At 52.0% G+C, this 25952-nt stretch overlaps 2 protein-coding genes and 1 pseudogene across 2 annotated transcripts; all 3 read left to right on the plus strand.

The window, feature by feature from the left end:
* The first annotated feature begins 6717 nt into the window (after window positions 1–6717).
* On the plus strand, window positions 6718–9755 carry C1QA (complement C1q A chain). Its single transcript, XM_065927510.1, has 3 exons — window positions 6718–6844; window positions 7744–7913; window positions 8975–9755. Exons 2-3 carry the CDS (start codon window positions 7751–7753, stop codon window positions 9544–9546), a joined length of 735 nt encoding a protein of 244 aa, XP_065783582.1. The 5' UTR covers window positions 6718–6844; window positions 7744–7750; the 3' UTR covers window positions 9547–9755.
* Window positions 9756–13647: 3892 nt separating this feature from the next.
* C1QC (complement C1q C chain) lies at window positions 13648–18061 on the plus strand. Its single transcript, XM_065930018.1, has 3 exons — window positions 13648–13816; window positions 14090–14281; window positions 17272–18061. The coding sequence occupies exons 1-3, from the start codon at window positions 13651–13653 to the stop codon at window positions 17826–17828; spliced, it is 915 nt and encodes a 304-aa protein (XP_065786090.1). The 5' UTR covers window positions 13648–13650; the 3' UTR covers window positions 17829–18061.
* A 170-nt stretch (window positions 18062–18231) lies between these two features.
* On the plus strand, window positions 18232–21789 carry LOC136164687 (heterogeneous nuclear ribonucleoproteins A2/B1 pseudogene; annotated as a pseudogene).
* Window positions 21790–25952: the final 4163 nt, after the last annotated feature.

Raw genomic sequence — 25952 nt, forward strand, 5'->3', positions numbered from 1 at the left:
AGAGCTGACCCCTTGGAAAGGACCCTGATGTGGGGAATAATTGAGGGCAAGAGGAGAAGGGGGTGACAGAGGATGAGATGGTTGGATGGCATCATTGACTCAATGGACATGAGTTTGAGCAAACTGCAGGAGATAGTGAAGGATAGGGAAGCCTGGTGTGCTGCAGTCCGTGGGGTCGCAAAGAGTCAGACACAACTGAGCGACTGAACAAGAAAATCTGGCAACCCTAGACCCATGAGTCACTTTACCTCTATGAGACTTAATTTCTTCATCTTGAAAAATGAGCCAATACACTACCCTGTAAGGATACTGTGTAAGTTAAGTAAGACGATATAAGTAAAATACTTGGCACAGGGGAGGTAAATTTGTGAAGTTGGCAAGTCTTGCCTTCAGAGTCCCCATACCCAACATTTTCATCTCCACCATTCCTCTCTCCCTTCCAGAGTTCCTGTTTTAGATCTGCAGGATTCCAGTGAACATCTTCCGAAAGCTTCCTGATGCGGTGGGAATTACCACCTTCTGGCTGTGTGATCTTGGACAAGTTGCTTACCTTCTCTGAGCTTCATCTGTAAAAGGATTTTATTATAGTATTACCTCCTTAGGGTTGCAATGACAGAATTAGTGTATAAAACACTAGTATTAAGTCTAGCAGCAGGGCTCACTAATTAGAGCCCATTAACACCTTGCACTAAGACACACCTTTAATTTCATTGTTTAACAGAACATCCTTTATCCCCAGGAGAAGAATGAGTCAAGGTGGAGCTGCAGGCCCAGTGATAGGAAAACAGGGAGACATTTCCACATGGTGAGCAGGGGTGAGGATCTAAAGGTGGGGTGGGGTGGAGGCTTTGCCCGGCCTCTCTCCTTGCATCCCTGTGATCTTCTTGGAAGCTCGCATGAACCAGGCCTTCTGGGTACCACATTCCCTGGATGTGGGATCCAGACATCCCTCAGGACGCAGACCCGGCCTCCACCAGACAGAGGTGTGTCCTCCTGGCTGGCTCCCACAGCCGGCACTCTCTGTTTTCCAAACTCGCTCCTAATCCTCCTAATCTTTTTACATCTCACCTGCCTGCATGCCCGGTGGCTTCCATTAGCGCCTTTCCAGCCCGATCTGCAATCTCCATCTTGGGAACGTCTCCAAGAGCAGCTCCACCTGGCTCCCGGCAGGCTAGGCTTCTCCCTCCTGGGCAGCCAGGATGCTGGTTTCCAGATGCAGCCAGCCGTTAGGGGAGCTTGTTTGCTTTTTTGTTTGTTTTTTTCCCCCCCGTATTTTTCTTACTCTTCCCCACATAATTATTTTTGCTGTGTTTGGTATTCTTTTTACTGCCCTCCCCCACCCCCCACCCAAACTTCTCAACTGGTCTGCTTGCATGGGCAGCCCTGAGTAGCATGTGAGAATTTTGCCAAGTGCCTGCCATGCACCGGATTCAAACAACACTGATCGGAAGCCTCGTCCCAGTCTGAGGGGTCAATGTCATCCCCAAACACGGTGTTCTCCCGCAAGAGCACACACAGCAGAAAGGGGGGAGATGCTGAATTTGGATCCGTGCTGCCTCCATCTCCACAACAAATTATTTGTCGTTTTGCAATCCCCTCCGTTTTTCATAAAACAATCCCCTGAAGCTCTTTTATCTGCTGAGAGAGGCAAAGAATAAAGTGCAGGCGCTGAAGACGTGTGGCAGTTTCTGACAGTTCCCTCCCCAATTCCCAAACACTCCCCGCACGGAGAAGAGAAACCCTGATCTTACGGTGGGGGGCGGGAGGGAAGGAGAATGGAAGGAGAGATTCTGAAGGCCCCCAGAGGAGGGGAAGGATTTCTCGAGAAAGACAAGATTAAGACAATCTCCATAATAAAGAGCCGGCCAGGAGAAGGAGAAAAAGTGGATTGGGTAGTGAGTCTGGAGGTCTGTGTTTCTGATGGAGAGGGAGGTGCAGGGGAGCAGATGAGAGTGAAGGGGCGTCCGTGTCAACGCCGTGTCCCCTTCTTGGGGTTCAGACAGTACCGTGGGGATATGAACACACCTGTTCACAGGATGGTACGAGAATGTTCTTAGGTTTTTTTCATCATAACCAAAAATTTCCATGAAAAGGAGCAGGGCTACATGAAATGCGCTGCACACATACCACGGAGTACTAGTCAGCGATAAAACCAAACCGACATGAAGCAAAAGTAAGGCTGAATCTCACAAGCATGTGAAATGAAAGAAGCCAGACGCAAAAGACACTGAGGAATTCTATTTACGTGAAGTTTAAGAACAGGTAGAAGTGACCCGTGGTGAGAGAGGTCGAAGCGCTGGTCTCTTTGCGGGTAGAAGGGAATACAGTCGTCCCTTGGTATCTGCAGGGGATTGGTTCCAAAATATCCCTGTGTCCCCTTGGAGACCCAAATCCAAGGATGCTCAAGTTTCTTCTATAAAATGGCATAGTATTTGCATATAACCTACGCACAACCTCCTGTATACTTTTAATCCTTTCTAGATTACTTATAATACCTAATACAATGTAAATGCTATGTAAATAATTGTAAATACAATGCAAATGGTAGTAAATAGTTGCCTGCGTGTGGCAAATTCAGGTTTTGCTTTTTGGGGAACTCGCTGGAATTCCTTTTCAAATATTTTTGATCCGTGGTTGGTGGGATCAGTGGATGCAGACACTGAGGGCTGACGGTAATACAAGAGGCAAGTCGCTGGGGTGATGGAAATGTTCTGTGCTTTGATCTGGGTGTGGTAAAGGGTGTCTTCATTTACATAAAAAGCCATTGAACGGGGTCACTTAAAATTTGTGCATTTTACTGTGTGTAAATAATACCTCCGTGTTTTTAAGTGCAATACAAGAACTTTAGAGTTATATTATATACACATTTGACTATCGGCATTTTGCCTAATAAAATTCAGAGAGAAAGAATGAAAGATAACTACCCATTAAAATACGGCAAGGGAAAAAAAATAAAAATAAAATACGGCAAGGGTTGCTGTCCATCCTTGTTGCTTCAGACCCTCAAGGAGCCTACTCTGTAGCGTGTACCTGTGGGCCCCGACCCCCCCATCTCCAGCCCCCCACCCCTAACCACCGCCACCCCACCGCTCCCCCAACCTCCCACCACTGTCTGCCTCAGATCCAGAGCCTGTTGTGGTCTAAACACCACACCACTGAGTACAGCTCCAGTCTTTAAAGATTTAAATTTTTTAAAAGGGAGTATACATTAGCCAACTGATACTCCGTTGAAGGACTAGAAATCTGTTCTAATGTCAAAGCTAAAAGTGACCGCATAGAACTATCCTGAAACGGTAATGTGGTCTTCAACATGGTGCTTTCCTAAGAATTTTTTTCCAAGGGTGAAATTGACCACTGACAATTATTGCTTCATATGCTGACTTTGGAACGCAACCTTTGAGTGGGAGGTGACGACTCCACCAGAAAGAATCTGAGTAATTTAGAAATTATTTCTCTGATGACTCCCAGACCCTTTGTTGCAGGAAGGGGGACCCCTTCCAGGGCCCGAATCTGGGCTCTTGTCTAACAGTCGGAAATGAATTGTCCGAGAAGACACATGTGCTGACAAAGCAAGAGATTTTATTGGGAAAGGGCGCCCGGGTGGAGAGCAGGTGGGTGAGGGAACCCAGGAGAACTGCTCTGCGCCTGGCCCACAGTCTCGGGTTTTATGGTGTGGGATTAGTTTCCGGGTGGTCTTTGGCCAAACATTTCTAATTCAGAGTCTTTGCTCAGCCCAGATGGATGCTAGCGAGAGGGATTCTGGGACGTGGACGGACAGGCAGGGTCTCCTCTCGACCTTTCCCGAACCCTTCCGGCTGGTGGAGGCTTACTAGTTCCGTATGCCTTCTCAGGATCTCCTGTCATTAAACAACTCATGCCAATGGTCACTCTGGTGCCAGGCCAGGGTGGGCGGTTTCAATCAGCGTTCTTCCCCTAGCACCTTGGCTGCTCTCTGGGATGGGGCTCCTGGATCCCGACCTCACAAGCATGACAAGGGGTTTCCTCTCATTCCTTCACTCCCGCTTCCCCTCCAGGACCTTGAGCTCTGGAGAAAATGAAAAAGACACCCTCCTCTTCTGAATGAAGGTGTCCCAGCTGTGACATTCATAGGCCTACTGCTGACCCATTACTTTTCACACTAATGATATGCTCATTATTATCGATGTCTTTTATTTCTTGGGAAGTGTTTATACTCTTGCAACAGCCTGATAAGTGAAATCATCCAACACTAGGAAATAAGGCAAATAGAAAACTGGTGTCCTTTCAAAGTCAAATTAGAGTCATGTCTAACAAGCCCTCCTAAGGGTCACCTGACACTCCAGGGGAATGTCACTTTGCTTGACTTATTATTTACTATTGATTAGGGCCCAGGCTCTGTAAAGATAGCTGTTAGCTGGTAGAAAACTGATAAGTTGCCAATTATTTTTGTCTGGTAGAGATGCAAATGATTTCTTTCCTGTAGAGTAGATAACCCCAACATGATGATTTTATTGTCCTAAAGAGCACTAACCAGTTTTGTAACTACCTTAGCAACCTATGAATATTCCAGAATTCTTGGGGTGTTTTTTTTGTTATTGTTTTTTTCACTGAATCTCTCTCATCCTAAAGAGGTATATATAATTTTTTTTTCTCATATCCTTCATTGAACAAGGTCTGTTCCTTCATTTATAAACTGCAAAAGAAAACTAACACATGCTCCCTATGTATTTCTTTCTTAAAATATTTATTTATTTATTTGGCTGCATTGGGTCTTAGTTGCGGCACTTGAGATCTTTGATCTTAGTTGTGGCAGGTGGGATCTAGTTCTCTGACCATGGTTGAACCCAGGCCCCCTGCATTGGTAGAACGGTCTCAGCCACTGGACTGCCAGGGGAGTCCCTCACTATAGATTTCTATATGAATCGTGCATTTAATATTTTGAAAATTATACTCTGAGAAGCCTTTCATAGTATTTGTTTTATCCTCATGCCAACTCTGTCATTTTCTATATAATCTTGGGAAAGTCTTTCTGTTTCTGATCCTCAGTTTCTTCATCTGTAAAATGGGAGCAGTCAGGCTGACCATTCTGGCTCTGACACAGTATTTCTAACTCCTCTTGTAGGGAAGCAAGATTGACACAATGCAATCAAAGAAGACGATGCTGGAAGGGATGTTACAGACCAGCCTCCCCGCTTCCTCCCTCATCTTCTCCCTCATCTTGAGAAAGTGAGATTCAGAGAGGTTAGGTAACTGGCCCAAGGTCACACAGATATTATTTATAATGATGGCTTATTTTAATGTGGTATTTGACAGTATAAACTTCCTTATGTGGGCGTGCATGCAAGCTAAGTCACTTTGGTCGTGTCCAACTCATTCTGATCCTATGGACTGAAGCCCACCAGGCTCCACTGTCCATGCGATTCTCCAGGCAAGAATACTGGAGTGGGTCGCCATGCTCTCCTCCAGGAGATCTTCCCGACCCAGGGATCGAACCCTCATCTCTTGTGTCTCCTACGTTGGTAGGTAGGTTCTTTACCACTAGCACCACCTAGGAAACCTAAACTTCTTTATATATTCGTGTAATCCCTTGGCAGCCCACCAAAGGGATTGTATCATCCCCATTTTACAGGTAAAGAAGCTCAAGGTCCAGAGAAGTGATGTGGCTTGCCCAAGCTCATAGAGAGGTGCTAGCTCCCCTGAGCCCCTGAATCCTGAGGAGCAGGAAAGGGGCTGGCAGTATGAGCTCTGGGCCCCCACCCTTAAGCCAGAGCATCCCCACCTGTACTTGTATGCACATCGTCTGTCACACAAGATTGCAAGAAAAAGGGAGTCTCAGAGTCTTAAAAACCCTGGTCCTAGATTGCCTTCACCTACCCAGGTGCAACAACCCTCCCTCTTCTCCTCTTCCTCTCCTCCTCCCTCTGGAAAATGAGACAAAGCAACGACAGCAAGGACAAAACATGGCCATGGGGAGAAGCAGAAAGACGTGGTCAGCCAGGCCTGGACACACCGGCCTCCGATCCGGGGGAGACAGAATCACCCAGTCTAAAGAAAAGCGTTCTCAGGCTGGCCACAACAAAGGGAGCTGGGTTGACAGGTAGTGAGCCCCCCGTCGGTGACCGTGAGCAAGGCTGGGCGACCCCTCCAAATGCTGACAGCAGTTCTCTAGGTGAGCATTTATTGCTGATTTTCATTTTTTTTATTTTTAAATGCTGATCAAAGCTGATTATTAAGTGTCCAGGGTTTTGTATGTGTATTATGTGTCTAAAACTTCATACTGTTCAACAAAGGAGAATCTGTGGTTTCCAACTTACGAACAGCAACCAAAAACAGACTGAGGCCCCAGGAAGTCAAGCACAGTCCCAGGGACATGCGGCGAGGAAGTGGCAGTCTAGAAAGCCGGTGACCAAGCCTCTCACGACTGCGTCACAGTTCTTGTCTCTTCATGCTTTTCTGTATTACCAAGCTTTTGGCAATGAATACGTGCTGCTTCCGCGATCGTGAAAAAGTCTTACAAGTCGCTGATTTGAGAGAAGGTTCCTTCTGCCCTGCTCCGTGTCTCGGGAGTCTCACTGTCCCGCCCAGGACCCCCTCCTCCACCCCCATCCCTGCAGCCTCCCGCCTCGCTGTCCCTGCGCTTGCGCCAGTGTGGTTGGGCTAGGATGTCCCGTGTTGCAGTCTTGCTGAGGTCTGCTCAAAATGTCCCTTGCTGGCCTCTGGCCCCTGGGGCGGATCCAGGGAAGGAGAAGGAGAAGTGGGAAGGGATGTGAAACTTGGCCCCGGGCCAGCACCGCCCTGCTGGGTGTCCCACAGCGGTCCCCGCGTGAAGGACCAGAGTATCCAGTGCGCTGAAGACTGGACGCAGGTGAGGCCAGCGCTGGATGGGGAAGGGGGCTGTGACGTTTAGCGAGCCAGGGGAGGTGGCCCAGGAGACTGGACCGGGCAGGGAGGGAGGGAGGGTGCTGGTACCTGGTTCTGGGCCAGGACAGGGCCAGGGGGCACTGGTCCAGGGCCCAGAACAAGTAAATGGGGGGACCTTGACTCCAGAGGCCTGGGGGGAGGCTGGGAGGTAGCCACAGAGCCATCAGCTCTAACCAGAATTCCTGGATCCTGGCTGGGAAAAGCTGGGGTGTCAGAGCCCAACAGAGGGGTCCCGCAGAGGGACCCAGGAGGTGACAGTCAGCTGTCTGTCCTCCAGTGGATGCTAAGAGGTTCCACGTGTGGGGAGGAGGGGGCAGATGTGTGTGTCAGCTGTTTGTGAATTCCAGTGTGGATGTGCAACTCTGCCATCTGGGTGAGAGAGTGTTAATTAAACAGGGAGCGGGCACTCAATAAATATTTATTCAAAGGAACCGATCATCTGTAGGGAGTATATGACTGTGTGTGTCCAGGTAAGTGAGGGATGGAGTGTGTCAGCCGGACTGTCCAGGATGGAGTGTGTGTGGTGGACTTTTAAGTTTGCTTATTGTGTTGTGTAGGTGTCTGAGGGCTAGAAGCTGTGTTCGTGTGTCTGAGTGTGTAACCCTATGGGTATGTTCAGTTGTGTGTGTCAATCTGTGTGAGTTTTCGGATCTGTGTGTACGCTAGGGGGGTTCTTGGAGCTGGGTGGAGAGTGGACTTCAAAGGCCCTGGGTGGGGTATGTGTACAATGGTCAGGGACATATATAGATATCATGGGAGGCGGGGCGTGGTTCAAGCGTGTGAGTTGGGTGTGAACGAGTGTGTGATGTCCAGCCTGCCCAGGCCCTGCTCTTGTCTCCACAGCGGGACCATGGAAGCCCCCCGGGGCTGGCTGGTGATCAGCGTGCTGGCCATCTCCCTGGCCTCCTCCATGACCCAGGACGTGTGCCGAGCCCCGGACGGGAAGGACGGCAATGCAGGAATACCTGGCCGGCCCGGACGGCCAGGCCTCAAGGGGGAGCGAGGGGAGCCAGGTAAGCCCTCCCTCGGGACCCCAGCCCCTCTTCCCTGGGCCTGGGCTGGCCTCCTGGAGGTGGTGGCTCAGGGTGGCAGTGAAAAACAGAGGCGTCCACCTGGGCCCCCACAAGAAGCCCCTGCAGTCTGTGCTTGGTCCCAGGGCCCAGCATTCTCCCAAGGCCATGTACACAGCCCCTGGGGCCTCTCTGTATCCCCCTTAACCGCCACATCCTCTTTCTTTGGCCTTGCCGTCCTCCTCTGGAGAGTAGGCCACTTCAAGCAAAGCCTATGAAAGGTCCTAAAGCTGTGCCCAGCCTTGGTCTTTGTTCAATCACCAGAAAGACAAATGCCCTAGTCTTTAGATTTGATAGACCTTGTCTTGCTGTGTGACCTTGAATGAGTTACTCACCCTCTCTGAGCCTCAGTTGCCTCATCTGTAAAAGGGAGAAAGACCCCACCTAGCATGCGGAGAGGGATCAATCCATAACATCTGTCGCTTTTGCTTCCAGCTTCCCTGCAAGCCTGTCCCTCCTTCCCCCTTCCCTGCCCCCTCAAGCTTCAGAAACTCTCATATTCGAGGAAAAAGGCCAAGGGTGAAGGAATAGGGAGGAGGGCAAGACCAGAGCCAGAAAAGATGGTCTCGTGTAATCACCCTGAGACTCCCAGTCCATAGACCACCAGAAAGATCTGCACAGGCATTTGCAGGGATCTACACCCAGGCATCGTACAGGTAGCCCCTGCATCTGAAGAAGTCGAGGTCAATGGCCTGGTGGGGGACAGGGGGAGGCGTGGAGTGCCCAGCTGTGGGCAGGAGTGCAGTGAAGCCAGTGGACTGCCTTTTCCCAGAACCTGATCCTTCCCCAAGTGTCTGTTCAATTTCTCTTTATTGTACAGATAAACAAGCTGGGGTTCAGAGAGGTTGAGACACTTGTCCAAGGTCACACAGAACCAGTCAGAATCAATCAGGCCCAGACACTCCCCTACCCTCTTATCCCACAGCTATCTGGGGCCCCAGGCACCTCCCTGAGGTCTGGAGAATACCAAACTCTCAGTCCCAACCTAACCTTTCTCCCCACAGGGGCCCCTGCCATCCAGACGGGCATCCGTGGCCTTAAAGGAGACCAGGGCGACCCTGGACCCCCTGGAAATCCAGGCAGAATGGGCTACCCAGGACCCGCTGGTCCCATGGGGCCCCCTGGACTCCCGGGGTTGAAGGGCACCAAAGGGAACCCCGGAAACATCAAGGACCAGCCGCGGCCAGCCTTCTCGGCCGTGAGACCGAACCCTCTGACGAGAGACAGCGTGGTCGTCTTCAGAGAGGTCATCACCAACCAGGAGAATGTGTACCAGAATAACACGGGCAGGTTCCACTGCTCTGTCCCAGGCTACTACTATTTCACCTTCCAGGTGGTATCCAAGTGGGACCTCTGCCTGTCCATCAGGTCCTCTCGGAGGGGCCAGATCCAGTCCTTGGGCTTCTGTGACTTCAACAGTAAGGGATTCTTGCAGGTGGTGTCTGGAAGCACGGTGCTGCATCTCCAGCAGGGAGACCAGGTCTGGATTGAAAAAGATGCCAGTAGGGGCCGCATTTACCACAGCCCAGAGGCCGATAGCATCTTCAGTGGCTTCCTCATCTTCCCATCCACTTGAGCAGGGAAAACCAACCCCCCTCCCCCCAGGTCCCCACCGTGGCCTCTGCATCCTGCTGTGTGACCCTGGCCCACTCACTCCACCTCTCTGGCTATCTCTGCTCTGCCCTATCAAGTAGGTGTTCTGTTGCTTTAGCTGCCTGAACGGAGATCATGTCTTAGAACTCTTCCTGGAATAAACATCTGAATCCACATCTGCTGAGCCTGAAGTTCACTGGCTACCTTGGGCATTGGGAGGGAGGCTGAAGAATGACAACAGTTATTTAAGTGTTTACAAGGCAGGCCCATATTTAGCATTTTACAGCATGTATTTAGCAGGTCCTGGGAGCCTCATCAGCCTGGGCTCGAATCCTGGGCCACCATTTGCTTAAATCCAATTACGTGCATTTTATGTTGCTTTGGTGGATCTCAGTTTCCTGATCTGTAAAGTGGGAATACTGACGGCACCCACCTCAATGGGTTGTTCGGAGGATTAAATGACTTGATATATGAAAATTGCAGAGGAGTTCCTGGGGCATTAAAAAGGGGCTTCCCAGGTGGTTCAGACTGTAAAGAATGTGCCTGCAATGTGGGAGACCTGGGTTTGATCCTTGGTTTGGAAAGATCCCCTGGAGGAGGGCATGGCAACCCACTCCAGTATTCTTGCCTGGAGAATCCCAACGAACAGAGGAGCCTGGCGGGCTACAGTCCATGGGGTCGCAAAGAGTCGGACGTGACTGAGTGACTAAGCCCACACACATACGGTTTAGTCTTTATTGTATTTTGTTTAGTCTTTATAGTTGAACTTTGAGTTGGGTATTATGACTGACCCCATTTTACAGATAATGAAACTGAGTGAGTGTTAAGAACTTAAAGCCCAAGGTTAGCATGTAAGGCAGAGAAGGGCATGGCAACCCGCTCCAGTATTCTTGCCTGGAGAATCCCGTGGACAGAGGAGTCTGGTGGGCTGCTGTCCATGGGGTCACACAGTGTCGGACACAACTGAAGCGACGTAGCATGCATGCATGCATTGGAGAAGAACATGGCAACCCGCTCCAGTGTTCTTGCCTGGAGAATCCCAGGGACGGAGGAGCCTGGTGGGCTGCCATCTGTGAGGTCGCACAGAGTCGGACACGACTGAAGCGACTTAGCAGCAGCAGCAGCATGTAAGAGGAGGGGTTGGGGTTGACCCCAGGTCCTGCTAATACCCAAGTCTGCGTGTTTACCTGCTCCCCTCGCCAGCCTCCACAGCCACACACCCGACACATGGCACATGTCGCTTCCAAGGCTGAACCAGAAAGGCAGGGGCTCAGAGAGAGGGAGCACTTGACCCAAGGGCATCCAGAGGTCCTCCCTGCCAAGTGTCCTGAGTCCAGCTCTGGACTTCTACTCTGGCAGGCATGGAGGATGGGCATGCATCCCGCTTGCACTGGGGCCTTGGAGGACCTGGAATGTTCCTGGCCCATCCCCAGGGTCCCACTTCGCCTGTCCGGGTGCTGCTGAGAAGCAAAAGCCCCACTATGTCCTCTGTGCGTGAGAAGGGTAAGGAGACCAGAAGTCCAGTCCTGGACATGCCCCATGCTTTTTGCCAAAGGAAGCCAACTTTACCTTTGTTCTGCTCATACTCACGTGTAGACACACACACACACACACACAAGAATACATATCACACACTCACACACTTCCTGGACCAAGACTCATTCACTCCTCACCCACAGACCCACTCCCTGAGACCCACAGGGCTCACCCCTGGACACACTACTTGTGCCTTCAAACCCACAGACACGCTGAGGGATACACACGGTCATACCCGCACACCCCCATCTCCGATTCCCCACAACCATCAGGAGTGCTCTCACACACACGTGTCCCTGACACACAGGTGCACACTCACGCCTCACCCTCCCACGTGCACGCACCTTGGAAATGCCCTTGTTCTCTCGAGCGTTGACCTTGGGGGTCCTCACGTATCAACAGCCCCCCCACCCTCCTTCCCCACACATTGGGACCCTCTGGGGGGCTATCTGGCCCCATCAACAGTCTTGTGGGATCAGGAAGAAGAGAGTGGGGCTGCGGAGACTCTCCAGCCCTGCTTTGGCCTCCACTCTGCCCTGGTTTCCCCCCCGGCCGGCCCGGCACACACATACATGCCCATGGACTGGGAAGTGAAACAGATCTGAGAGCCCCTACTGTGTGCTGGACACCTCTTAACCATCGACGCGTTTAATCCCAACAAAACAATGAGGACCCCGAGGCTCAGAGAACCGCGGCGTCTACACAAGGCCCAGTGGCAGAAAGTGGTAGGTCCTGGCTTTGCACTCTGCCTGACTCCAGACTGGAGGGCTTCTCATCACGATGGGGCTCCCAGACACCCTCGGGGTGGAGGTCCCATAAGAAGCTAGAGAGCTGGCTGTAGAAATGATGGGGGCGGGGGCGGGGGCACGCCGCTGCCTTGTATCCTAAATTCCATCCACACCCACCCCTCTTTGCTAAAGCAGATCGCGGCCCCTCGGAGAGGAGGGGACCCAGCAGCGTCCAGCTGACCAGGCGGGCGGGGCGAGGGAGAGCCGCGCGCGGGCAGAGGCTGCCACCTGCTGGACAAGCCAGACCAGGCGCAAAGCAGGTGATGGCCGAAGACGGGCGGGGCGCCTGGGTGCCCTCCGGCGGGTCCCCCACGCCCTCCTGATGCCACGGCCGTCCTCGCTGCTCTCCCCAGCCCTGCACCCACCTGAGAATTCCAGGGCCAAGTGAGCTCACATTCTCGCTCTTGCTCCACACTCTGCAGCCCAGAGCCAGGGGGCGGAGGACCAGCTGGGGAGACAGGCCCTGACCGAGGCAGGGGTGGCCTTCCAAACTCAGCGCATGACTCGCACAGGGCTGGGCACAGCGTGTGCATTAGCCCTGCCCTGCATGGAGGCTCCTGGAAACCCCACTTTCAGAGCAGAAATCGATGCTCGGGGCGGTCAAACCACTCACTTTTACATGAATGGCAGGCACAGAGTCAGGGCTGGAACACTCCACTGCCCGTTACCTCCTTCTTTCCCGAAATTTCTCATGAGGAGAAGAGGAGAATGGACCTCTCTCAGCTCTGCCAGCCTGGCCCCGACTGGCAACCCCTCACCAGCCTTAATGGGCTCTGAGCAGATGTGGGGTGCTGGGGATGGAGGTGAGGAAAGTGGAGCTGGCAGGGAAGGTAGGTTCACCCGGGGCCCCAGCAGAGGAAGAAATGCCAACACCAAAAGCCCAGTCTTCTCTCCCCGACCCCACCCCCAATATACAGATGGGAAGGCTGAGGCCTAGGCACACCAGTGCTTTGCTGAAGGCCTCCAGGCAAGGGAGCGGCAGCGCTGAAAGGAGACCCCAGAGGAGTCTGTCCACCACAGCAGGCTGCCTGCTGTCAAAGCTTGCCCTCACTGAGTGCACCCCCAAGTAGGGCAAATGGGGGGGCATATGGAAGGTTGGGCTTCCCAGATGGCACTCGTGGTAAAGAACCTACCTGCCAATGCAAGAAACATAAGGGACATGGGTTCAATCCCTGGGTCGGGAGGGCGTGGCAACCCACTCCAGTATTCTTGCCTGGAGACTCCTCATGGACAGAGGAGCCTGGTGGGCTAACCCTATGACTATAGGGTTGCAGAGTCGGACACAGCTGAAGCGACTTAGCACTCACAGTATGGACATTGCTAATAGCACCTGCCATTTGACAAATGCCTAAAAGACGTGTCTCTGGGCGCAGCCATGAAGCGGTCAGAGCAAGGCTTTGGACCCAAGAAACCACTCACTTGTCCAGCTTTGGACAAGGGTTTCACTTTCCTCAGTCTCAGTTTCCTCATCTGTAAAGAGGAGGGTTATAACTTCCTCCTGTGGATCTTGTGAAATAGCTGTCTCAGGCATAGTAAATGGCAACAAACAGGGATGGGTATTCGCTAGGCTGAACTCGACTCTAGAAGTCTGCCCAGGCAGCTGAGGTTCATACACACACTGACACACACACACATCCTTCCCCAGATCCAAGGAAGTGGCCATTTCCTCTTTTCAGACACTCATGACCCAGGGGGCACACAGGGGTATCACCGCGGTCAGCCTAGCTCAGCACCCAGAATAAAGTACTGAGTCAGGAAAATCTATGGGAAAGGGGATGTGGTTCTGGGGGGAGGCGGGTGGGGGCCGCCCAGTCCGCTCCGGGTCCTCCTGGCTGGGTCCACTTGGACACGGCGTACGCCTGCCTTGGAGAGGGGAAGCCGGTCCGAGGACCTCTCCGCGACCAGACCGGACACCTCCCACCCGTCCAGGTGAGGGCAGACGGCAGCTTTTCCCCGCCGCCGCTTCCTGACACGTGGCCTCAGAGGCAGCCTGACTTGGGACAGGAAGGAGGGTCCCTGTCTCGGCTGAGCCGGGGTCCTGAGCTTGAAGCAGGGACCCCACTCTCCATCCATCAGGCAGCCCCCAGGGGTGAGGGGCCAGGGAAGGGAGGTTGGCCCCCGAGGGCTGAGAAGGACGGTCCCCTGGGGAGAGACAGGGTGAGGAGGGTGGGCCGGGGACCAACTCAGCTCTCTCCCCATCAGCTCCTCCCCAGGCGGACATGGGGTCCGGCGCCTGGCGCCTCCTGGCACTAAACCTGCTGCTGCTCCTGCTGGCACGGCCGCTCAGGGGCCAGACAGGCACACACTGCTATGGAATCCCTGGGATGCCGGGCCTGCCCGGGACCCCCGGGAAGGACGGGTATGACGGGCTGCCAGGGCCCAAGGGCGAACCAGGTGAGTCTGCCGGCCTGGCGGGGAGAGGTCACCTGGGACCTGGGCGCAGGGCTTGAACTGTCCATCCGGGACCAACTCGGAGGAAGGTGTTCAGTGGCTTGATGGTGAGGAGGGTGGTCCCTTTGGCCACACCCACTCCCGCAGCCGAGTTTTAACTCCTGTGGCAGTTCTGGCCCCCTCTCCCCTCAGAGCCCAGGACTCAGATGTCCCTAATTCAACTCTCTGCCCCTCAGATTTCCCATATGATACCAAGGAACGACCTAGAGCACCTGTCCGAGAAGGTGGCAGGGAGGGTCACAGGAGATAACCCGAACTTCTAAAACACTCTGCTGCTGTTTTATTCCATCCCTTCCACCACTTGCCCTCTAACGTGGACCCCAGTGACTGCAGCCCAGATGGTCAGGGTTCAAGTCCCAGCCCCACCGCTTCCCCACTCCCCTACCCACCGTGTATACTTGTCCAACTTACGTAGCCTCCAGTGCCTCAGTTTCCGCATCTGTACAATGGGGAGATGGTAGCACTTGTTGCACAGGCGTGCTGTGATGATTAATAAGATTAAACAGAAAACAGCATGTGGAAGGTATCTGTGAGTGCAGACTCTGGTCGTTGCTGCCCTTGTCATCCCTGTCTTTATCAGGGCTGTGTGCTCCCCTGCCTCCCCGGGGCTCTGGGTAGTTGGAGGGGTGGGGAGTGAGGAGTCAGGGTCGAAGTCACAGAATCATCTGTCGGAGATTCACAGGCAAGCCCCAGCATGAGTGAAGAGGGCTGAGGACATGAATGGGCGCTGGGTGCTGGGTGAGAGCTGGAGTCTGGGGGCACTTTGTCTGGAGGTGGGCACACATCTGGAGGTGGGTGGAGTGTGTCCAGAGTGGGTGTGAAGGAAGCTGGGGCAGGGCTGAGCAGAGGTGACAGAGGTGGCAGAGGCATTGGGCGAGGGAGACCAGTGGAGACGGATGTCCTTAGGACTTTCCCACCGTCACCTGCCCTCCTGGAAAGAGAGTGGAATCACACCAACATTCCAGAAGGAATCCTCCAACTCAGGCTGAATCAAAGGAAGCCCCCAGATCTGCCATTTTTCCAGGACCTGAAATTCACAGCTGCCTCTGGCTATCTCATTGCCCAGAGTGGTTGATGGTCACCAAGTGTTGAGCTCCCAACTTGTGCCAGACACAGGTTCCAAGTGCTCTCCATAGATTCATCTCTCGGGGCAGAAAAAACTAACTCTATTTTACAAGTGAGAAAGCTGAGGCCAAAATCCTTTGAAGATGTGATTTACCCCCGTTGTACAAATGTTGAAGTTGAGGTTCTGGGAGATTGAGCCACTGGCCCAGAGTCACACACTGGGACCCTGTTGGATTCCCGAGGCCATGCCCTCCACCACGACCGTCCGCTGCCTCTCAGGCCCCCCTCCCCACGGGTGTGTCTGCCCCCACTGCCTGAAGAAGAGGCACAGCCTTGCCCAGCATCGCTGACGGCCACCCCCCGAGATCTGACATTACTGACACTACCTATGAGGCGTCCGGCACACGCATGCTCCCACCCCACTCGGCTAGCCGCTCCGGGGGATCCCTTCCGTCATGGCTTTATCTCACCTGGGTGAACAGACTCTCTGGGAGGGGAGCTCACCTGCCCGGGATCACACAGCCTGAGGCCTGGGTCCACTGGGTTCTGATTCTCTTCTCCTAACCTGGGATCTACACAGCTCACCAGTTGCAGAGAACTCTGTTAGTGTGTCTCCACTGACAACCACCGTAAAGGCAGTCAGAGGAGGAAACAGCCATGAGGGCCAGCAGGGGTGGTCAGAGAGGGCTTCCTGGAAGAGGAGACTGGAGTCAGGCCTGAAAGATGAGAATGGTTTGGACAAGGGGAGAAGAAGCTCACGGAAGTTCCGATAACCAGGGCTGCCACAAGCGTCAGACACTCGGGCTGGAACTCAGCCAGGCTTGACTTTCTGAGTCCTGACTCTACCTCCTACCGGTGGCATGGCCTTAGGCAGTTTTCTGGCCTCACTTTCCCCATCCGTAACTTGAAGGAAATTGAGCTGGGCCAGCTGTCAGAGGGTCTGATTTGGGCTAAAAGTGGGTGGAGGGGCTGGAGAGAGGCAACCTGGAAGGCTCCATCTGCTGGACCCCATGTGCTAAGCTGGCCTGAGTGGTTCCAGCTCAGACATAGAAACCAGTTTTGTGGATCTCTGAATCTTATAAAATACCAAGGACCCTCTTTAAGAAAAATAGTACACAATTAGGGATACATTTGATGTGTGCGTGTGGGGGGGAGTTACACAAACCTCCATACACTACAAAATTGTGTTGGAACTGCACACACACACAGTGCATGTGGAGCTGTGGTCAGTTTCTTGATTTTGATTCCATACTTTAGTTCTGCAAGATTGGGGAAAACTAGGTAAAGAATACCAAGACTTCCTTTTTTTTTTTTTGGCAATTTCCTGTGAATTTGTCATTATTTCAACACAAAAAGTTGAAAAACTTATAAAATTACCCAAAGGACCTTGACGGGGTCAGTGCAAGTTAATGGGGCCTAAAGTTTAAGTTTTAGGAGATTTCAAGAAAATCTGCCTCTGACCCATCTTCTGATCTTTTGTCAAGAAAAAGTAGGAACGTAGACTTTTAGGTGAGGAGGTATCTGAGGCCAACAGTCGTGGCCTCTGGCACACCCTCTGAGATCCAGCCCGGCTCTGACACCTCCTGAGCTGCCTGGTCCTACCCTCTCCATCACAAATGTGGGAACCGAGGTGGAGAGTTAGGGCCAAGACTCAGCCAAAGTCAGAGGGAAGACCAAGGGGAGGCAGGATTTGAACCACGGTCTCCCTCCCCTCCTGCTCCCTGCACAGTGCTCCCAGGTGGATAGGCCGCCATCTGGGGGAAGGAGAGTCCAGGGACCAAACCGTGGTGGGTGGCCCCTGAAGGACCATCGGGTCCCTCTTCCCACCCCCTGCCCCATCACTGCCTTCCCACTTGCTCTCTCCCCAGGAATCCCAGCTACCCCTGGGACCCGAGGACCCAAGGGCCAGAAGGGAGACCCCGGCACACCTGGCTATCCTGGGAAAAACGGCCCCATGGGGACCCCGGGGATCCCGGGGACTCCCGGCACCATGGGCCCCCCCGGGGAGCCGGGTGTGGAGGGCAGGTACAAGCAGAAGCACCAGTCGGTGTTCTCGGTCACGCGGCAGACTGTCCAGTTCCCGGCGGCCAACAGCCTGGTCAAGTTCAACGAGGTCATCACCAACCCGCAGGGGCATTACGACAGGGACACCGGCAAGTTCACCTGCCAAGTCCCGGGCCTCTACTACTTTGTCTTCCACACGTCGCACACGTCCAACCTCTGCGTGCTGCTGTTCCGCAGCGGCTTCAAGGTGGCCACCTTCTGTGACCACATGACCAGCAGCAAGCAGGTCAGCTCGGGCGGCGTGCTGCTGCGGATGCAGGAGGGCCAGCAGGTGTGGCTGGCGGTCAACGACTATAACGGCATGGTGGGCACGGAAGGCTCTGACAGCGTCTTCTCCGGCTTCCTGCTCTTCCCCGACTAGGGAGGGCAGGTCTGCTCCGGTCCCCGGGGGCTGCCCCATCTCCCCTCAGCTTCCCCGCGAGAACCCGCTGTGCTGCATCCATGCTCAGGCCCCTCTTGCCACCGATGGACGCCGCCTCCTCCAGGAAGCCCACCCTGCCCTCCTGTCCTGAGTTCTCTCCCTCCTCCTCCGGTACTGTCGTGAGTGTTTTCCAAGTCCAGGAAGAGGCAGGAGGCACAAAAATAAATAACTAAATCAACAGCTATGCGCGACTCTGAATCCTCACTGCCAATTCCCTAAAAAGCGATTCCCTTCGTCTTCCACTTTGCACCTGTCACAGCCATCTGTGGCCTCCAGATTCAGGCATCAGTAAAGCTTGGTGCCAAGGTTGAGACGCTCGGCACCGTTCGGCCATTTGGGAGAGAGCTGCTCAAATGCGGCTGAAAGGCCGCAAGGGGTCCCCAAGGGGGTGTGTGCGGTCACTTGTTCATGTGAGAGGCACTGCTGTCTTAAAGACATCCATGGTCACAGGTGAATGGGAATGTGTTTGAATTCCCAAACTATGTTGATCCCTGTCGAATTTCTGGAGCACCCATCACAAGAGGGATTTGGGGCTCAGGTGGGCCCAGCACAGACTCAGACAAGATGTGCAATGAATTTGTGCTGAATTAATGAATGAACTGGGGTGAATGCATGAATGAATAGTGGGTTAATGAATGACTAAAAGCAGAGCAAGTAAAAGAGTAAAGAAAATCATAATAGCTAACATTTATTGAACACTTACTATGCACCAGGCAAGATGCTAATCCACCTATTAAATCATTTAACATTCATAACTATGTTCTAGATGGGCATGGAAGGGTGAGGGAGGATCTGACTCTTGGAGTCTAATTTCCCCCGAATAACTGAGACTCTGGGGGCCCCCAGGAGATCATCCAAAACCATGGCTTCCCATGAGCCATCTGGGCTTCACTGTGAGATTCCTGATGGCGGGCCCAGCTGGGTCATCTTGTTGGAGAACCAGGAAGCTGGCCGTAAACTGCTGCATTTTCACTGTGCTGACCACAACAAGGGGTTGACAGCTCAGGTTCGAAAAGACAAAAAGTGTAACTTTCCTGCCCAGATTGCAGCTCTGGCCTCAGAGTCCAGTGAGGCCTGAGACTCACTCAGGTCAGGGGGAGCCCCCACAGCCCGGCTGGGGTCTCAGCTTGGTTCTGCAAGACCCTGTGGAGCTCACGGAGGTTCAAGATGAGCCGTAACAGCAGAGGCGAGAGCCCAGCTTTCCACCCACCTCCATCCACTTTGGTTCTTTGTTCCTAAAAGCTGCTGTCTCACACCTCCAGAGCTTTACCCATGATGTTCCTTCATTCTGTAGAGCTCCTGCCCCACCCACACAATCCACTTAGATAATACACACTGAGCTGTCAGGAATCAGCACAAAGATCACCTCCTCCATGAAGCCTTCTCTGATTCTTCCCTTCGTGTCCCCACAGCGCCCTCCACCGACTTGGACCACAGACCTGTGACTTGTTAGAGCCCAGGTTTCCGAATCTGGGGGTGCAACAAAATTACCTGCAGATTTATTTACAAGACAAAAAGCAGATCTCTGGACTCAGACCCGTTATAGAAGTTTGAGAAGACTACTATTTCCAGCAAGCCCCAGGCTGTCTTACATCTCAGGAGTGGGTCACAGAGGAGCTCTTGGAACTGGGCGAACCCGCATCAACCTGTTTCACCAATCAACCTATTCTGAAAAACCAAAAGCTACTCAAGGTTGATTCAAGGCCCACAGTGGCCCCAGAGGTAGCAGCAGCAGTGTTGGGGTCCCGTGGAAGCGCTCCTAGGGGTGTTTTCCTGGGGGCAGTGGAGGCTCTCACCCCAAGGTCAGGACAGGTCAGGTTCACGTTCTCATCATAGCATAGGGACCCAGTTCAGTCCCTGTTAGCCCCCTGAGATCTCGCTCACCCTCCTCAGCATCAGAAATATGGCTGAAGCTAGTAAGCCCATGATGAAGAAAGCTTCACAACCTGCTCCTTTGGAGAGGAGTAAGAGAGAAAACGAACAATTCCGTAAACTCTTTGTCGGTGACTTGAGCTCTGAGACCACAGAAGAAAGTCTGTGGAACTATTACCGGCAGTGGGGATATCTTACAGACTGTGTGTTAATAAGGGACCCTGCCAGCCAAAAATCAAGAAGATTTGGTTTCATCACGTTTTCCTCCATGGCTGAGCTGGATGCCGCCATGGCAGCCAGACCTCATTTCATTGATGGGAAAATGGTTACGCCCAAACGCGCTGTCCCAAGAGAGGACCATGGAAAGCTGGGGGCTCTCGTCACTGTCAAGAAGCTGTTCGTTGGCGGAATTACAGAAGACACAAAGGAACGTCATCTTAGAGATTACTTTGAGAAGTACGGAAAAATCAACGCCGTTGAGATAGTTACTGACGGACAGTCTGGCAAGAAAAGGGGCTTCGGATTTATTACTTTTGATGACCATGATCCCGTGGATAAGATCGTGCTGCAGAAAAATCATACCATCAACGGTCATCGTGCAGAAGTAAGAAAGGCCTTGTCTAGGCAAGAGATGCAAGAAGGCCAACATTTGAGAAGTCGAGGAGGAGGTGATTTTGGTTTGGGGTATTTTCATGGTGTTGGTGCATATGTGGGAGCAGGACGAGGAAGGAACTTCAGAGGAGGATCCGGGGGTTCTGGAAGAGGGCGTCAGTTTGGGGATGGCTCTCACGGGTACGGAGGAAGAGCTGGAGGTGGCAGTTGGGGGGCTAGGCCTGGTTACGGGGCAGGACGAGGAGGATGCAGTGGTGGAGGGTCTGCAGACGGCTACCAGGATGAGCGCTTCAGAGCCCGTTATGACAACTACGGAGGAAGAAGTTATGCAAGTCGCAATGACAGTGATTTGGGCAATCAGAAGCAGAAACCTTCTAAGTACGATTTACTGAAGAGTGGAAAGTTGAGAGACAGCAGAAACATGGGCGGGTCATATACTGGAGGAAACCACGACCCAGGAGGCGGTAGAGGACGTGGGGGTTATGGAGAGGCAAGGCGGTGGGGGCCTTCTCAGTGGCCATGGGCTTGACTGCATGCAGAGGAGCCCAGGGGAGAGAAGAGCCTCAGATGATCAAAACAACAGTGCGAAGGAAACTCTCAACTCAGTCATGCCTAAATACGCAGCGACACGGCAGAAGACTCCAGAGCTGGTACTGAGAGCCGCTTTGTGAGTGGACTCAGTTACGCAGGAACACTACTTTCCTATGGAGGAAAGACTTTTTAAAAAATGCTTTTGCGATGGTTTTTGAGCTTTTGAAAAGTCCTGTCTTTCCAGCAGTCTCTGGAAGAGTGTAGAATCATCCCTTCTTGGATAATATCCCATTTCTAAGTTTCAGTTGACATGGGAAACCTTTTTCAAGATTTTTCTCAAAGTTTTAAAAAGCTGTTAGCCAGAATCAAGGGATAATAAAACATAACATCATTCTTCTTAAGACATGTATTTCATGTGTAGAGTTAAGAAGCTATTGTGCATTTATGATTTAATAAAATAATTTTAAAAGTAAAATGCTTTGCGTTTTTACCTTTTAAATATTTTTCTTGTTTTAGGATGTCAAAGTTTGAACTGTGCAGTGTGATGATATAACTTAAATATATTATGAAATGATTACCAAAAACTTTTTTTCTTGTGATGATGAATATTCTTAGGACTTACTCCCTTAACAATTTTTGTAATATCCTACAGCTGCGCTAATTTTGGTCACCTTGTTCATTATATTTTTTATAATGTTGAATAACATGTCATGAACTTATTGGTCATTTGTATATATTTTTTGGATAAATGTCTATTCAGTTCCTTGGTCCATATCACAATTTGATATTTGCTATTGTGGTGTATGGGTTTTGTTATACATTACATGTTTTGTATTTATCTTATAACTGGAAGCTTGTACCTTTCGACAACCTTTATCCTGTATTTTCTTCCACCAGTTCTCTGCCCCTGGGAACCACAAATATGATTTTTTTTCTGAGTTTAATCTTTTTTTTTTTTTTTTTTTTTTGATTTCACAAATAAATATGGTCATACCAAAAGACAGGTTTGGGGAGGACAGTGATGTGGGTGGACAGGCGGTTTGCCAGGTGAAGTCAGCGCATATTGTCCACCAGTTGGCTTTTATGCACTTATTTCCTTACAAGTCTGCCTCCCTACTGGACCATGAGCATCCTAGAGGGCAGGTCCATTTGATACATGCCTGGCTCATGCATAGGAGGGCATGGGAAATGTGTCAGATGAGAAGGAAGGAGGGATGGAGACACACACAAATAACAGAGGCCAGGGCCAGGAACCCAGGCTGGTTCGCAGGGTCTGAGAGCCTCTGGCAGGGACAAGGTGGAGGTCACGGGGCCAATCCACTCACAGTTCACTTCCAGCAACCACTTAGCGGTCTACCCAGCAGTGCCTCAAGTGATACATCTTTCTTCTCGTTTCTCTTTTGTTTAAAAAATCAATACACTGTTCATGTAGGCCACGGTGTCAGATCAGAGACCTGTTCTTTGGAAGCAACCATTTTTGTGCCATTTCTATTTTCCATAATTGCTTCCTTGTTGCTCTCTCTTTGTCAGGAGGGACTGGCCTTTGAAAAAAATGCCAGCTTGTCTGCTGGGCTGGGGGGAGCTGGTGAGGGTTTTCAAGGGCAGAGGCAAGGGTGGGAGAGGAGCTGGAATGAGGCATTCCAGGGGGCAGGGGGCCCCTTTTAAGACCACGGGGTGTGGAGGGGCCTTAGGCTTCTTTTCCACCCTTTGTAAGGATCAATCCCTCTCTACCAGGGAGGAAAGTCAGTGATTTTTTTTTAAAGATTTACTTAGTTATTGGCTGTGCTACATCTTCTTTGCTGTGCACAGGTTTTCTCTAGTTGCAGCGAGCGGGGTTACTCTCTATAGCAGTTAAGTGGGATTCTCATTGCAATGGCTTGTCTTGGGCTCTAGGGCAGTGGGCTTCAGTAGTTTTGGCGCACGGACTTAGTTACCCTGCGGCACATGGGATCTTAGTTCCCAGAGCAGAGGTTGAACCCACGTCCCCTGCATCAGAAGGCAGGTTCTTAACCACGGCACCATCAGGGAAGTCCCAAAGTCAAAGATCAGCTGGGTTTCCCGGGCGGCACTAGTGGTGAAGAATCTGCCTGCTGATGCAGGAGACATGAGATGCAGGTTCCACCCCTGGATGAGAAAGATCCCCTGGAGGAGGGCATGGCAACCCACTCCAGTATTCTTGGGCTTCCCGTGGCTTAGACAGTAAAGAATCTGTTTGCAAAGCAGGAGACCTGGGTTCAAGCTCTGGGTTGGGAAGATCACCTGGAGATCAACCCACTCCAGTATTCTTGCCTGGAGAATCCCCAAGGACAGAGGAACCTGGCGGGCTGCAGTTCATGGGGTCACAGAGAGTCTGACACACTCGAAGCAACTTAGCATGCACACATACACGAGACCAGCTAGCTCTCACTCGGGGCCAAGGGTCTCCCTAGCTCCTGACTCCTAATCCATGCATGGCTCCTGTGCATACAGGCTCCAAGATTTTTGCCTTTTCTTCAGAGAAATCATACTACTCTCAACTTTGCATTGGTGCCTACCAAGGGCTGGATGCTCAGCTAAGCCTTGGACATGCAGGGCTACCTCACTGGCCCCCCACAACTACTCCAGGAGGTAGATGCCCAGATCCCTGGTTCATATGTGGGGAAGCTGCCTGAGGCCACAGAGCTAGAAAGAGGTAGGCCTGGGATTCAAACTTGCAGGGGGCCTATTCCAACCCTCCTGGCCCCAAACCGTGTTGCTTCCTGTTCTTAGGCTCCTTCTGCCTCTACCTCAAGTTCAAGTTCATTTTTCTCATTGTCACCAGCCACCAAATTACTGGACGGTCTCTATTTGGTTGGGCCCAGAGACCCTTGGGTTTTATCAAATGAGTCTCTCACCCACTATAGTAAATACTTCATTTCCATCAAGCAGCATCCACAAGTGAAATGATTTTCCATCTCCAAGCACTGATGTCAAGAGAGCCCCCCTGACCTATGGCAGCTCCTGGGACTTTCTGGGCAAGCATCCCTGAGAGGGGCCTCATGTTACCTTGGATGCAGTCTCAGTGAGAGGACTTATATCTCAGCACCAGGGATGTCTGGCTCTGAGTCTTGCATCTGCCACTAGGATGAGCCACGGGCTCCAGTAGCTACTTGTGACACTCATCACAGGAGCAATGAAACCATTGTGTCCCTTGATGTTTAATACCAGGGCTTCCCTGATAGCTCAGTAGGTAAAGAATCCACCTGCAATTCAGGAGATCCCAGTTCAATCCCTGGGTCGGGAAGATTTGCTGGAGAAAGAATAGGCTACCCACTCCAGTATTCTTGGGCTTCTCTTGTGGCTCAGCTGGTAAAGAATCCACCTGCAATGCTGGAGATGTGGGTTTGATCTCTGGGTTGGGAAGATCCCCTGGAGAAGGGAAAGGCTACCCACTCCAGTATTCTGGCCTGGAGAATTCCATGGGCTGTATAGTACATGGGGTTGCAAAGAGTCAGTGAGTCCCTTGGACTGCAAGGAGATCCAACCAGTCCATCCTAAAGGAGATCAGTCCTGAATATTCATTGGAAGGACTGATGCTAAAGCTGAAACTCCAGTACTGTGGCCACCTGATGCAAAGAGCTGACTCATTTGAAAAAACCCTAAAGCTGGAAAAGATTGAAGGCTGGAGGAGAAGGGAACGACAGAGGATGAGATGGTTGGATGGCATCACTGACTCAATGGACATGAGTTTGAGTAAACTCCAGGAGTTGGTGATGGACAGGGAGGCCTGGTGTGCTGCAGTCCATGGGGTCGCAAAGAGTCGGATACAACTGAGCGACTGAACTGAACTGATGTTTAATACCAGCCTCCCTCAGTAGAAGAGACATTCCTTGGGGGGCCAGACCCAGGGCTGATTTGCTTGTGGTTCCATCTCCAGTGTACATAGAGGCTCTTGATAAATATTTGTTGAATGACAACTTTCTCCCCCAGGCCACAGTTTCCTCATATATAACATGGACAGCACAGGTGGGGTGACCATGCCCACCCACGCCCCGCTCTCCTGGAATTCTATGAAGTCAGGATGAACAAGCAGCAGGATCAGGTTCACTGGGAGAAGGGGGAGGGGTATAAATAAATAATAGCCACGTTACAAATTCACTCTTCATTATTAGATTACTTTCTGAGAACAGAAAAGAGCAGAGCTGTAGAAGAGAAGCAAAGCAGAAGATGTGAGCCCAGGAAAGGCAGGCCTGGGACATAGTTCGATGCTAACAATTAACACGCACACTGCACTTTACAGTTCACCCTCCTCTTTCTCCTCCGCTATCCCATCTGAGCTCCACAGTGCCCTCTGCAATCTGGAAAGCAAGTGCAATTATGGTCCCATCGCGCGGCAGAGGAAATCGGGGCTCCCGAGGGTTCCCTGGGGGCTCGGTGGTAAAGAAACGGCCTGCCAGTGCCGAAGATGCAGGTTGGATCTTTGAGTCTTGCCTGGGAAATCCCATGGACAGAGGAGCCTGGTCGGCTACAGTCCACGGGGTCACAGAGTCAGATACAACTTAGCAATAAAAACAACAACAAAACCTTGTTTTCCTTGGAATCCTAACTCTATAATTACAGCCACTAAAGTCCTCCTACAATGCAGGAGATGTGGGTTCCATCCCTGGGTCAGGAAGATCCCCTGGAGAAGGAAATGGTAGCCCACTCCAGTATTCTTGCCTGGAGAATCCCATGAACAGAGGAGCCTGGCGGGCTACAGCCCATGGGGTTGCAAAGAGTCGGACATGACTGAAGCAACTAAATAACAACCAAAGGATTCTCTTGGCTAAAAATGTTTAGCTGCTCATGGCAGAGCCAGAGTCTGAATCAGGGTTTCTGCCTGCAAACCCAGCCCCCAGGCAGCAGGCCGGCCACATCTCCATTCCGTGGAGGAACACCGCAGTTCCTGCAGAAGTTCACGAGGTCAGGAGCCTTGGCAGGCGCCCTCCCCACCATTGTGGGCATTCCCCTGGAACACCCTATTCCCCCCAACAGCTGCTGAGCTGGCGAAACCAAACGGACATCCCACCCATCGTGTTTACAGTAAACCCC

Source organism: Muntiacus reevesi, chromosome 3, assembly GCF_963930625.1.
Source record: "Muntiacus reevesi chromosome 3, mMunRee1.1, whole genome shotgun sequence".
NCBI classification, from domain to species: domain Eukaryota; kingdom Metazoa; phylum Chordata; class Mammalia; order Artiodactyla; family Cervidae; genus Muntiacus; species Muntiacus reevesi.

What these genes read in the sequence shown, in the direction of transcription:
- C1QA (XM_065927510.1), top strand. Translation starts at nt 7,751, where the DNA reads ATGGAAGCCCCCCGGGGCTGGCTGGTGATCAGCGTGCTGGCCATCTCC. An exon ending in GGGGGAGCGAGGGGAGCCAG is followed by an intron (nt 7,914 to 8,974) that starts GTAAGCCCTCCC and finishes TTCTCCCCACAG; the next exon opens with GGGCCCCTGCCATCCAGACG.
- C1QC (XM_065930018.1), top strand. Translation starts at nt 13,651, where the DNA reads ATGGGAAAGGGGATGTGGTTCTGGGGGGAGGCGGGTGGGGGCCGCCCA. An exon ending in GACACCTCCCACCCGTCCAG is followed by an intron (nt 13,817 to 14,089) that starts GTGAGGGCAGAC and finishes TCTCCCCATCAG; the next exon opens with CTCCTCCCCAGGCGGACATG. An exon ending in AGGGCCCAAGGGCGAACCAG is followed by an intron (nt 14,282 to 17,271) that starts GTGAGTCTGCCG and finishes CTCTCTCCCCAG; the next exon opens with GAATCCCAGCTACCCCTGGG.